General features: G+C 40.4%; 3 protein-coding genes across 4 annotated transcripts; 2 read left to right on the top strand and 1 right to left on the bottom strand.

Moving 5' to 3' along the window:
• Window positions 1-2,050: 2,050 nt before the first annotated feature.
• RB195_016154 (uncharacterized protein) lies at window positions 2,051-2,530 on the top strand (the record flags this gene model as incomplete). Its single annotated transcript, XM_064207184.1, has 1 exon — window positions 2,051-2,530. One exon carries the CDS (start codon window positions 2,051-2,053, stop codon window positions 2,528-2,530), a length of 480 nt encoding a protein of 159 aa, XP_064063065.1.
• A 1,454-nt stretch (window positions 2,531-3,984) lies between these two features.
• RB195_016155 (uncharacterized protein) lies at window positions 3,985-6,678 on the bottom strand (the record flags this gene model as incomplete). Of its 2 annotated transcripts, XM_064207186.1 has the most annotated exons (9): window positions 3,985-4,043; window positions 4,643-4,648; window positions 4,679-4,749; window positions 4,917-5,071; window positions 5,845-5,951; window positions 6,015-6,120; window positions 6,237-6,331; window positions 6,378-6,409; window positions 6,611-6,678. In XM_064207186.1, the coding sequence occupies 9 exons, from the start codon at window positions 6,676-6,678 to the stop codon at window positions 3,985-3,987; spliced, it is 699 nt and encodes a 232-aa protein (XP_064063066.1). The 2 variants fall into 2 exon arrangements, with proteins under 2 accessions (XP_064063066.1, XP_064063067.1); XM_064207185.1 differs by lacking the exons at window positions 3,985-4,043; window positions 4,643-4,648; window positions 6,378-6,409; window positions 6,611-6,678 and having other exon boundaries at window positions 4,650-4,749; window positions 6,237-6,329.
• Window positions 6,679-11,854: 5,176 nt separating this feature from the next.
• RB195_016156 (uncharacterized protein) lies at window positions 11,855-12,788 on the top strand (the record flags this gene model as incomplete). The annotated part of the gene is made up of 2 exons (XM_064207187.1): window positions 11,855-11,963; window positions 12,610-12,788. 2 exons carry the CDS (start codon window positions 11,855-11,857, stop codon window positions 12,786-12,788), a joined length of 288 nt encoding a protein of 95 aa, XP_064063068.1.
• Window positions 12,789-12,851: the final 63 nt, after the last annotated feature.

Consider the following 12,851-nt stretch of genomic DNA (forward strand, 5'->3'; position numbering starts at 1 on the left):
TATCAGAATTCGTCACGCTGCTCCGAATAGGTGTGCTCTCTGAGACAACACGTGAGGGGCTTATCAGTTGGAGAAGGTTGAAACATTCGAAAAACTTGCTTTCAACGTACGAATCTCTCGTAACCATTGGAAATTATCCAGAAAAGTGATTAGTAGTGTATCGTTAAGTTTCAAAAATGAATCTCAAAACTTTTTCAAAGTGTTTTTTCTTATATTTTTTAAAATCTTTTTCTTATATCTTTTCCAAACCAAAAACCTAATTTTCATCCGTAAAACCAGAGACGTCACTTGAAACAAGGCTTCTTCGCATTTTGATATTTGTCAAATCATCGTTTGGACCATCCATAAATATGTTCGGCTGAAGAGTAAATCAGGAGAGTATTCTTTTCAAATATAAAATAGAAAACTTAATTTTGGTAATAATGATAGTAATAATAGTAATAGTAATAAAATAGAAAATATCAACGGAATGATCCTGATTGCTTGATAGAGAGCGCTAGCATTTGATTTCTACGCTACGATATAGTATGTTTGATTTTTTTTTCTGAATTTTACTGACTATTTTATTGACTTTATTTTTTATTTTTACTGACTATTATTTTTATTTTTACTGACTGTTCTATTTTTATGTTGCTCATTTCTGGGTCAGTTGGAAAAAGCAGATCATTTCCGATACCACTCCCCCTTGGGTATTAGTCCCGAATGCTCCTGGATGCTCCTTGATGCTGTTCGTGAGTTTTTTTTGCTATGTATGGAAAGATCGAATTACACACAAAAAAATCTTTGAAACCACGAAAAAGAACTTGCTGAACAATCTGAGACGGTGGTAAACGACAAGAGTGAGCATTATTGATTAATTTATTGTGTTTTTCGTTTAGAATAAATTCCGGAAAAAAAACTAGAGAAAAGAAATTGAAATGCTTATCAATCCAGTAGAATAACGTCTCTTACGGTATTGGTTACCGAATATTTGGAAGGGAACGAAAAAACAAACATACGTCATCATCGATCACGCCTTAAAGCTTACAAAAACCTCAAAATATCGGTGGAGAAGGTCTAAAGGAAAATTCAAGCGGTTCCAGACGACAAACAAGTGCAGCAGAAGTTTTTTTAACGGTCGTTCGTATCCCGCGATTTATGTGTTCTGCTGCTTTTCGAATTTTGAATGTCAAACATACCTTCCGAGATATTTCTCTTGCGAGACTAAGGAAAAAGAAAAGAAAAGCAAAGGCGTTGTCCTAGGGGGATGAGGATTATTTTCTTTTCTTTGCAGTATTAATGAATCTACTGCTATTAGCCAATAGCACGTGTTTAAGTGCTTCTGTAACTTTTAGTAGGAAAATGGTTACAAATTGCTTGTTAGAAGCCAGAAAAACGTTAAAAACAGTAGCCAGTAGGAATAATTCCAGCATGTGAGCCTCTTGATACGAATATACCTCATCATGTATATTAGGTTGTCCCACTAAATTTGTACTTTTCTGATATTTTTATTTTTATTTTTTCAAGGACGAAAATTACTCATATCCACAATATGGTGGGCAGAATAATCAATAGTTTTCTTTAATCGATGCGATCGATCGTTGATTTTTTTAATCTTTGGGCTCAATTTGCTGTGAATTAAAAATATTGATCGTGGAAAGAAGGATATGGAACGATCGTGGAAAGAAGGATATGGGACAATCAAGAATTATGTGTTATTCCTGCAGAACACGAGGAAGAGGGATACAAGGAAATTGTTCTACATATTTTGAAAGGTTTTTCTTCTTGTTTCGAAACTCATCGAGTTATCACGAGAGTACAAGATGACGCTCTGTCTCACCTTCATCGACATGAAGAAGGCCTTCGACTCAGTTGAGACGGAAGCGGTCGTGGAAGCTTTGGACACCCAGGGCGTCGCTACCCGGTACATAAAGGTACTTCGAGAGTTGTAAAGTAACTTCACGACCGGAATTTCGCCATTCTACAAGAATATCATCATTGACGTGAAGAGGGGGTCCGAAAGGGTGATACAATTTCACCCAAAATATTCACAGCCACCCTCGAGAACGCAATGCGAAAGTTGGAATGGGACGACATGGCAGCGAAGGTTGATGGTCGGCAGCTACACCTTTTGCGCTTTGCTGATGACATAGTACTGATAACACCTAGCATCAGCCAAGCGGAACGAATGCTGACTGAATTCGACGAAACATGTGTATGCATTGGTCTTCAGCTGAATCTGCAAAAGACGATGTTCATGCGCAACGGATGGCTCTCGGATGCCCCATTCACGCTCAACGGAACGAACATATCCGAATCCACCAGCTACGTTTATCTGGGTCGAAAACTGAACATGATGAACGACCTGACCCCCGAGCTGGGCAGGAGGAGACGAGCGGCTCGGGGAGCGTATAAGAGCGTCGAGGATGTAGTGAAGAAGACCAGGACCACTCGCTCGCTCCTTCAACACCACCGCACTTCCTGCTTTGACCTATGCTTCGGAAACCTGGGCATTTCGCAGGCAGAAAGAAAACGCGGTGGGGGTCATTGAACGCGCAATTTAGAGGGTGATGCTGGGAGTGTCCCATTTTACGCAAATGAGGGACGGGATTCAAATTCTCTCCTACGTCTGCGATCGAAAATTAGAGACGCCGCCGCGTTTGCCAAAGAAAGTAAAATAAGGTGGGCCGGACACGTGATGCGCTTTAACGACATCCGTTGGACCAGAGCGGTGAGCGACTGGGTTCCCCGCGATATTAAGCGCACTACAGGAAGACCGCCGACCCGATGGTCAGATTTCTTCACGAATTCCTTCAAAGAAAATTATGATGCTCTTCGTGTCCCACGCGAAAGGAGGAACCACTGGGCTACTCTGGCACGCGATCGGGAAAAACGGAAGAATTAATGGCGCCCGCTCGACCAGTTCGAAGATCAACGGGGGTCAAGCTGATCAAGGTGATCAAGGTGATTTTGAAGGGTTCTGATCCAGAGGTCAGAACAGACATAAAGGATCTGTCTACCTTTTCCTGCACTTCATTCCAATAGTCCACTAATATGAGGAGGGCGCAATCCCTCCGGAGGATTTCAACAGAGAATTTGCTGATTTGATACTGGCAAATCCATTTTGCCAAATTCCAACTACTGTAGAAAAAGAATTCCGATGATTATTACAAAGCTGAAAAAAACAAAAATAAAACAATAGAATGACTTTTTTTTTGCGGTTAACTAAACATGGAAAAAAAGATATATGTCAAATACAGATCCGCGTATAATTGGCAACAATTTTTCTTTCAAATTTCTCAAGTTATTCTCACTTGGACCACTGTTATGTTGTAGAAAACGACCAGTCTGGGTAGAATCCTCGATCGTTCGGCGACAATATTTGCAGTTCGAGAAGATCAGCGACAAACGAATGTTTGTGAAGTTTTTTCATTCTCTCAAAAGGCCACAGAAGAAATCGATTCTAATTTTTCGGTCCCGAGTTTTTTCTCCTGTGACCAATAGAAACTGCGCGACGATAGGATCTTGTAAAAGAATAAATAATATGTAGGTGTAAGTTAATGGTTGTCTTAGGTACATATGTAGGTTCAGCTTCCAGAAAACTGATGAAAATTCCATTGTAAGTTTAAGTAAAAACTAAATGTGAATAAAACTGAGTTTTTAAGAACGTTACGACTTTAGTATTGAGGATCTCGGAGTAACAACTAAAAAAAAGCTAAAGCGTGAAAAAAAGAATTTACGAGGTTATAAGAACACTAGCAAATTTATGAAATTAATAAGTTTAGGTGTGAATCGGATCAGATATCGAAAATCTCACATTTCTTTATTATGCTTAAATGAATGTAATAAATTCAAATGATGCATAAGAGATTAGAAGTTACAAAAAAAATGCTTTAAAATAGTGACAAATGACTACATATATGATCAATGTACAAAGGTAAAGGATTGCAATTAGAATTACTGTTGTTGAAAACAAATACAGTATTACTTAGTGATCAATGATGTTTACGGTAAGCAAAGCGTAGAGAAGTTCGCCGAAGATGTGTTTATGATCTCGGAGAATCCTGAAAGGGAAAGTGTTTATTGCACGAAAATAAACCGTTTCAGCTAAGCAATCATAGAGCATCGGAGAAAAGTTGTGCCTAAAAAGTTTCTCGAATAAACGTAGTACTGCTGCTGAGTTCTGTGAAAACCCTAGAATCTTGAGGATTGAAATTTCTGCGGACTTCGTCAATCTATGGCCAGTCAATGTACACCGTGTTCAACTGGGTCAGGATGATGGAATGAGAGAGTATTGGTCAATCAATAGAAGAGTACTATGCGTTGCGGCAGGCGCGTCGCGGTCCGCGGCCGAGCCCAAAATTTTGAAGCCGACTATATTTCGTCGTCGACGAGTACGAGCAACAGCAAGCGACGGCGATTTCAGTTCATTTAATATGTATCGATCGTTGCTCAACTATAGGAACGGCGTTCACATGTATCCCGTCCGCAACCAATACTTATTAAAAACAAAACCGCCGAAGTGAGTGGAGCATCGAGCGGTAATCGGAAAGTTTGTTTCGCTTTCGTTGTTTTTAGCCTGAATTTCAGGGCAAAAGTATTAGCAGAATCTATGGTTCATTGGTTTTTTTTTATTTATCCAATTATTTGTTCATCCACGTACCAGGTTCTTATTGATCGTCCTGGTTTTGTGCTTCACGAAGACGTGATATCTCAGTGGCCGCCTGTTTCGTGTCGAGGCCGCAAATATTGGCGACATTCAGTTGACATCTGAAATCAGTAAATGGAAACAACACATTCGGTCAAATAGTCTTTGAAAAATTTAATTAAAAATCAAAAAATCATTTTTAAAAAAGTCGACGACAAAAACTCGCAAATTTTCTTAAAATACACTTCTATAAAAAATATTTCTGTCTATATTACTCAGGTTAACTGACCGCTTATGAACGGTTACATTGCAATCGGAGCACTGAAGACCTTGTTTTTTCAGCCCGTAGAGCAACGAACCGCAATGATTACAAAACGTTGGACGATGGAATGTTCGAGCAGAGAAATGATGTGGTGCATCGACGTTGAATTGATTTGTGTGATTCTGGAAGAGGCGTTAAAGCTGAGAACGTCAGAAAAAGCTGAAGGAGTTCTTTCTCCTAAAATCGGAGGAGATTTCTTTTAAACACATTGACGATGATCGCATTTTCAGAAGCATTGAGGCATGAGGGACCGGGGCCTTTTTCCCCGTTGCGGCGATCACAGCCCACACGTTATAGTTATTATCATTAAAATCCCCCCCCCCCCCCAAAAAAAAAAGAAAAATTTTTCTGAGATCATGCAGTATACTGCTTCAATTAGGTCTGGTTTAATTATTCGAGGAGAAAAAGTGACAAAAAAGTGGAAGTGGACCTGGATCAAATAAAAACAAGAAATAAAAAAAAACAGCTGTGGTCCACATGGGGTCCCACGAAACTAAAAAAGTGTAGTCCACATGTTGACTACGTTGTCACCAACGTGTTAAATTATTATTTTCAGTTAATTCACTACAAATAACTTTTTACAAGCATTTTAAAGAGTGCATTGGTCACAGACGTCCTGAAAATGTTAACAACGCAAGGATCCACAAGATCCACATGTTTTCTTTCTGCATGTTTTCTGTTTTCAACAAGTGAAAGCTTTTGTAAACTGTTTTCATGGCTTTTGTCTGAGTTTTTCATAAATTTCACTTTTTCTCGTTCTAAAAGAAGGGAAAGTGAGAATTTGAAATTTGAAAAATCCTGTATCAAAACATTCCGTAGAACGGTGAATATCCATGATTACAGAATTTTAGCTCTATTTGGGAAAATCCTAGAAAAACTGTGAATTTCACTCGACCTCACAATCTTCCGCTTCGATCTCTTCTCTCACGTTATCCTCCTTATTATGAGGACATCCCCACATCACATCCTTGTGACATCGCTTATGTACGGCTACCTTGCACTCTGGAAGAAACATTCGAGAATTTTCGGCAACATTCCACAACTTCCAGATGACCATAGACTCACTTTTGCACTGATAACCTTGTTTTCCAAATCCGAAGATAAATTCTTTGCAGTGAGAGCAGAAGGTCGGCTGATGAAACAGCGTTGCAGTGAATTTATGTCCGGTAACCTGGAACGAAGGAGGAAGCTGTCGTTCAATCGATCGATCAATCGAGCACTGCGCGTACGAACACGTGTCGTCTACATACGGTAAGAAGGAGAAAAGCGGATCAGTGTATTCGATACCTCATGGATTTTTCCATGTCGCTGGCCACAACATTGGGGTTCAGCCAATGTTTCACGCGATTCTACGACCATCTGCTCCATGTTCGGATGCATTTCTGAAGAGGATTCTTTTTTTTTCTTTTATGAACGGATCGGGCATGCCTCGTAATGATTGTGTGAGGAGTGTCACATGACTGAGAGAGGAAGGGAGCGAGGCAGGGAGGCTGAGCGCCTTCGTACGAACGAGCGAAGATCAGCACCGCCCCGCTCGCCGCCAGTTAAATGCCCCCTCCCAACACGTGATTCAATTCTAGTCGCAACTAGTTAACAGAAAAATCGCTATTGATAGAGTTCGGTAGAAATGTCAGCGCGCAGATGACGAGAATGGAACTGACATCTGGAACTGGAAGAGACTTCTGTCGCGTCCATGCCGAAAGTTCTCGAATCCAGTTAAAGGCATCATCCCACGAATCTTAGGTGGCACGGATTTCAGGTGGTGTATTCGTATACGGGATCGTAGATTATGGAGACGGGGGTAATTCCGTCCATTTCTTCCTAATTGCCGCGAAAAACGGTCCGGAAGGTGCGGCGTGTGCACAGAGCTGGCGCGCTCCAATCGAACTCGTTGTAGAAAATAGTGCGCCGGAACGCTCGAAGCCGTGTCTTCCGGGCCGTTTTTTACGCCAATTAAGAAGAAATGAACGGAATCACCCTCCTCCACATAATCTATGCTATGCCGTATACGAATACTTCACCGGAAATCCGTACCACTCCACATTCATGGGGTAATGCCTTTAAGCGAAAACTCTGCCGAAAATCGGGGATTAAATTCAGAATAGGTGATTTTGAAGAAATCTCCTAATTATGAGAATATTTGTGGCGAGAATACGGAAATAATATGCAAAATACGCTACGCTACGCCCCGGTACGCTAAAAGAAAATATTTAAAAGCAGTTTGCCTAGGTCCCTATATTCGGAAATCCCGGAGCGTATATGGTTTTATGTCTAGCAAATACATGGCTTCTAGTTATCTCCCGTCCGTTAAAAGTGACTATTTCTCTTTTTTTTGTGATCAACTGCTTCCTGAGTTCTTTTCACATTTTTTTCGCTAGATTTTATTCCTTCTCAAACACTCGCTGTAGCCCAACAATGAATTGTGTTGTTATTTTGAAACAAAGTCCTCCCATTTGAAACTCAACTGAAATTTTGGTACTTTCGTGAGAAATTTTCACACAAAGTACGAAAACAGCACGATAACAACACCTTTTTCAGTAAATTAATGCATAACTAGTGAAAATTAAACTATATTTTTATAGTTATTTATTAGTTTTTTTTATTTGTAAAAATAAAAATCATTTTTGAGCGAATTCCAGCTAGACAATTCGATATTTCTTTAAAATATTGAGGACAGTACGAGTCCGAGGAGGGTCTCGTACATTTAGACGAGATGAGACAATACGTAATTGCGTACACAACCGTAACCATGCACTACTATGCAAAAAAAATGGATGAAACTATGATAATGAGATGTTTAATGAGAAGAGAACACATAGAAATATCGATTGATTACAGGGATCGATCACAAACTATTTACCAATTGAAGAATAAAGAACAAATCAAATATGTAGTAACCGCTTAGGGCGCTCGCAAAGCAGAAGGACCACTCCATTCCCGAAAGAAGAGGCGTGGTCAACATATCTCAACGCAACTAGCAAAAGCAACGAAAAAAATAACCACTATAAAAACTCTTCCACTAGATACGGTACTATCCGGGGGTGGTGGTAGTATGCGAGAGATCAAAAATCACGCCCTGGATCCCATGTCCCACAAAAATTTTAGAAAAATAATTAAAAAGCATGTTATTTTAATCGGATACAATATAGGGAATTTCAAAACACGAAAAAAAAAAGATCTGAAAAACTAAGATGCATGATTTCCAAATCATGCTGCGATACTAACTAATCCCAGACAGGCCAAAGTGCGAAATTTTAATTTAAAATAAAACAAGAAAAATTTAAAGGAATAGAAATTTCAGAAATTTTATTTTTATTTTATTTTCTCATTTTCAGACATAAAATCTTTAAATCTCTACTCCTCTAAATAATAAAATATTGTTCGCAATTTCGATTTTCCGTTGATAATTTGAAATGACATATGGTGACATGTCGATTCGTCGTAGCCGACTGATGTGCTGATTTTTTAATTCGTTCATCAAACTGATTCTAAAACATTTTTCGAGTTAACTACTTTATAAATTCAATTAATATTGTAATTATGCCGCCCCAGGAACAAGAGATGGTCAAAAAGGGTTATTAATTCATTATATATTTATATTATTCACATTTATCATTTATTTATTTATTTATCATATTTATATTATCTACTTTTTCATATTTATATTCATATTCATCACGAGCCTTATTGTTGTATGTTCACATTTACTAAAACTATCCCAATCAATAATATTTGAGTTATGGGAGGTTCAAAAAAAAACTCACAACAAGCAAAAATCAGGATTGAAACAAACACATCAATGAGATAAAAGGATAAAAGGATAAAGTTTCTGGCGTTAATCAATCCGCTTGGGATGCGCCCCCACGTTCACTTCAATTCAGAATTGTTTGAGGTTTACGAACGTGTATCTGGCCTATGACTTGCGGTGGCTAGCCGATGTGTCAAGTCAGTGTTTTTATCCTCCCAGACAAGTCTGGTACCAAGACCCCGGAGGGATGAAGGTTGGTGGCATTGGTTCGACTCCATCGATCGTGCGAGCGGCTCTAACCTACCCCCGCTTTATCAATGAGATAGACAACAAAAAAACATTAAAGAACGGAGAAATAAAGTAAAATACAGATCCTGGTAAATCGATTCCCTTCTCTCTCACTCAGTAGGAGCCCAACTGTACAGGAAGCACAACACAAAAACACTCGTGGTCATGTCTGTAGTAATGGATCAGTTCTGTTTCCACTGCAGTTCCGCGGAGAAGTCTCCAAACTTATTTAGATGAAACAAAAACGTATTTTCAGGAGAAACTACGAAACATCTAATCAGTCTTCCATTCCCTTCTTTTCTGCCTTTTCGTTCCACTTTTAGTGAAAAAAGATTTGTAAAAACACAAGTACATGTGTACATATAAGGCGGTGTAGAGCAGTCGGTAAGAGGTCCCGCTGTGGCTGGAATTGGATGGATTAGAGGTTCGAATCCCTCGTGGCGCCATCCAAGGCGTTCATCCCTCCGGATAAATTGATACGAGACTTGTCCTACTTTACCTTCTATATAAATGCACGGATGTTTAAATCCAAATTTAATTTCAGACATGCAAACAATGAAATTCTTCACCTCTACGGATAATTCGAACACTTGAATGGTTAAAACTGAGGACATGTTCGAATATTCGGTTGAGTAAAAGCTTGTATAAAATAGACAGGAAGTGGATTACATTTGGAAAGCGTGAATTGGAGTATGAACCATTACAGCGACTTTTATTCACATGGATATATCATCCTTGAATGATTTAGAGACAATCTCCTTCAGAAAAAAAAGTTCTCTTGAAGCCACTTAAAACCCAAAACAAAAAATGATAGAACCTTGAACACCAGGAATGATGTGTCCACTCCGTTAGGATTCTGAACGCACGATGAGGGAAGTACTGTAGAAGACTGGATTTTTCTGTTGAATTTGACTTGTGTAAAAGAAAAAAAAAACGTCTTTACAATTTATTACAAGCTTGACAGCTGAAACAAGAACACAGTTGAAAGCCTTGGTGTCGTCAAAACCACAGAAGCTGGGAAAATGGGCAGAATTTTCTATTACGAGAAAAAAGAACTATCTTATCTTTTCCAGTTGCGTATATCAACGTCATGGAAACACCACTGTGGCAGGAACTGGCTCAACTGTAAAACTGTGTGCTTTAAAATGGAGAAATAACATCTTTTTTCTATGGTACAGTAAGACAGTAACAATCATGTGTCTCTCACTATGGTTAAAGGAAAACAATTCCAGGAAAACAACAAAGAACTGCAAGTGTTATGAAAGGGTGGCGCATCCGAAATGTGGCACAGGACTGAAGGAAGTTTACAGATTCGACGTCGAGGAACAACAAGAGTGTAAAACAACCGCCGGCTCACTCAATCATTGCGGAAAAACACACCTGAGCGGATAATAATGCGAAAAAAAAGTCAATGGAACTCGCACCGTGACCAAAACGGGACCAGCGATCCTATAGTAGGCTCAAAACGACATACCAGCTTCTCTCGAGGCTCTTCGGTAAAGCGTAGCGGCCAGGAGCGTGGTGGAACCCTTGCAGGCACCACCCATCGCTGCAGTTTACGATGGTCCCACCACGGTCCCAACCGCTGCCTCCACCGCGCCGTATGAAGCGCGTACGCAAATGCACTGCAACTACACTCGTGATTCATATCGTTTTGACTGGACTATATTCACGTTGAAAAAATAAAAAAATATTTTCGATATGGGGTTTTCAGTGATGATAAGGATCAGAACAGAAATCAAGGTGTAATTAAACACCCGGTACCCGGTATGCTCGACTCCTTTAACATTGTGGAAGAATGACCTCCAAAAAGAATCTCTTCTATTCGTAAAGAAAATCTAGAAAAATGAAAATAAAAATCTTTATTCTATTGAATATGCCCTTAAAGACATTAATAAGTGGACTGGGTGCGCTTGATAACCCAAGAGTACTTCACTGTTTCGATCCATAGAATTCAGTGGCATCAGCAGAAAATTAAAAATCAGCAAAAAGCTGCTGTGAACGCGAGAACTTTCGCGTTTAATACAGTCAGATCGAAACGGGCTGACTTGTGGTGCAATTATGTACGCGCAGTCACGCTCAAAATGACGCGATAGGGCTGTCGCCCAGCACCGAAGTCTGACTTGGGCTAACCAGGGCGCCAGCGTCGTAAAAAAGGGTTTCTTCCGTTTTTGGCAACAGTTAAGGAGAGAAACACCACGAACCTCGCAATCTACAACCCCACCAGGAACTGGGTAAAACGCAGTTGGAGAACCCACTCACTGGCGCCTTTATTTCTGGAAGTAAATAACTAAATCAATCGGGGCCATAAGACCTAAGCATGTGTCTTAGAGGATCTATGACGTGTTAGCTAAGGTTATAAAGAGAAAAAGGTAAGAAAGAGCGTCCAGAAGTAAGGACGCGACTGAATGCCTCCCCCCGCCCTCTCCTCCTCCTCCAACTACATTTCCCCCGCTAGCATTATCCACGGATTCCCGACCCACGTAAGAGATCCGTTGTATGCGGCTCTTCGGTAACTTGACCTACACAGAAGCAGAACAGAATCACCACTGACCTCGACATACCATAATCCACCAGTATTTAGGTATCAATTACAATGTGTGCTGTGTGCACAACGGCAAACACTTTACTCGACGAACTTAATCCAAGTTACCCTTCCACTTCGCATAGTTGACTCTCTGCTAGACTTGCTTATCGCCACAGAATAGTTTCCTTGTCAGATAGATGGATAGCCCTGGCTACTTCCACCCAGGCCTTATTGTTTCCTTCTTTTTGTTTGTGCGTTTCCTAATTCCGATAGCGCGTTATCAGATGTCTCCTTAATGACATTAGCAAAAAACAGCTTCACTCTTTCACTAACTCGGCTTCGATGGGGCACAGAGCAGCTGCATTTACTGCTCAACACTTATTGAAATACTTTTCTTTGAAATCGATGGGCCATGCATTTGCTTCCGGTCGCCTCGCCCTAAACCATGTGTGTAGGTTTTTGATCCGTTTCATTTTTTTGCTTCTGATACCTTTACTGCTTCGTTTTTATTACTTTTCAGGAATTTAAGGGAGCATATCACGAAATTGATTATGTCAGGATCTTTGTAAGACAATATATAGTTCAGGTTGTAGATTACGAATATGAGCGTGACCACGCTTAATTCTTCCTAATCGTCAGAAAAAAATTCGTGGGAACCAGCTTAGTTCCTAAGAGGTGCGTGAGAACCCGCAACCCTTGCACTCGCTGTGGTTCCTTCTCAGCGGCCTACTCATTGGTTTTACTTGAAGAGGCTGGTGAGGAAACCTCATTGATCCTCGACCGCTCGCTCGTGGACGCGGTGCGTGTTCGGTGTTCTCACGTAGGAGCTCGTAGGAGCTAGGATGGTTTCCCAACTCTTTTTTTTTGAAAGACGATTTGAGGGAATTGAACGTATCCATGCGCTCAAACTTGTAATCTACAACCTGGACTCTATCGAACCACAGAGTCCCCCAACATCGTCAGTTTCGTGATATCCTCCCTTTAACCGTTGGAACGCTATAGAAACTGATATGGAAAAAAGATACACAAGTAAAGTGGGTGACTTGTGACTTAGGGTTTTTATTACTCTAATTGAATAGACCGAGACGATGGTTCAGTGGAATGTATTTATACTTGGGTCAATCAACACCATGAAGCACGGACCGTTGCGGAAGCGGCCGCGCTCGGAAGCGGTGCGGTGGAGACAGCGGTTGGAATCGAGGTGGGATCATGGGGAACTGCAGAGGTGTGTGGCGGTAGCGTGGATCCTTACGCGATCCCAACCGCTACGCTTTGAGCGCAGCCGCTTGCGCAAATGTCCGTGTTTCATGTCGTTTTGACCCGACTATATTGTATGAAT

This window comes from Necator americanus, chromosome V (genome assembly GCF_031761385.1).
Source record: "Necator americanus strain Aroian chromosome V, whole genome shotgun sequence".
NCBI classification, from domain to species: Eukaryota; Metazoa; Nematoda; class Chromadorea; order Rhabditida; family Ancylostomatidae; genus Necator; species Necator americanus.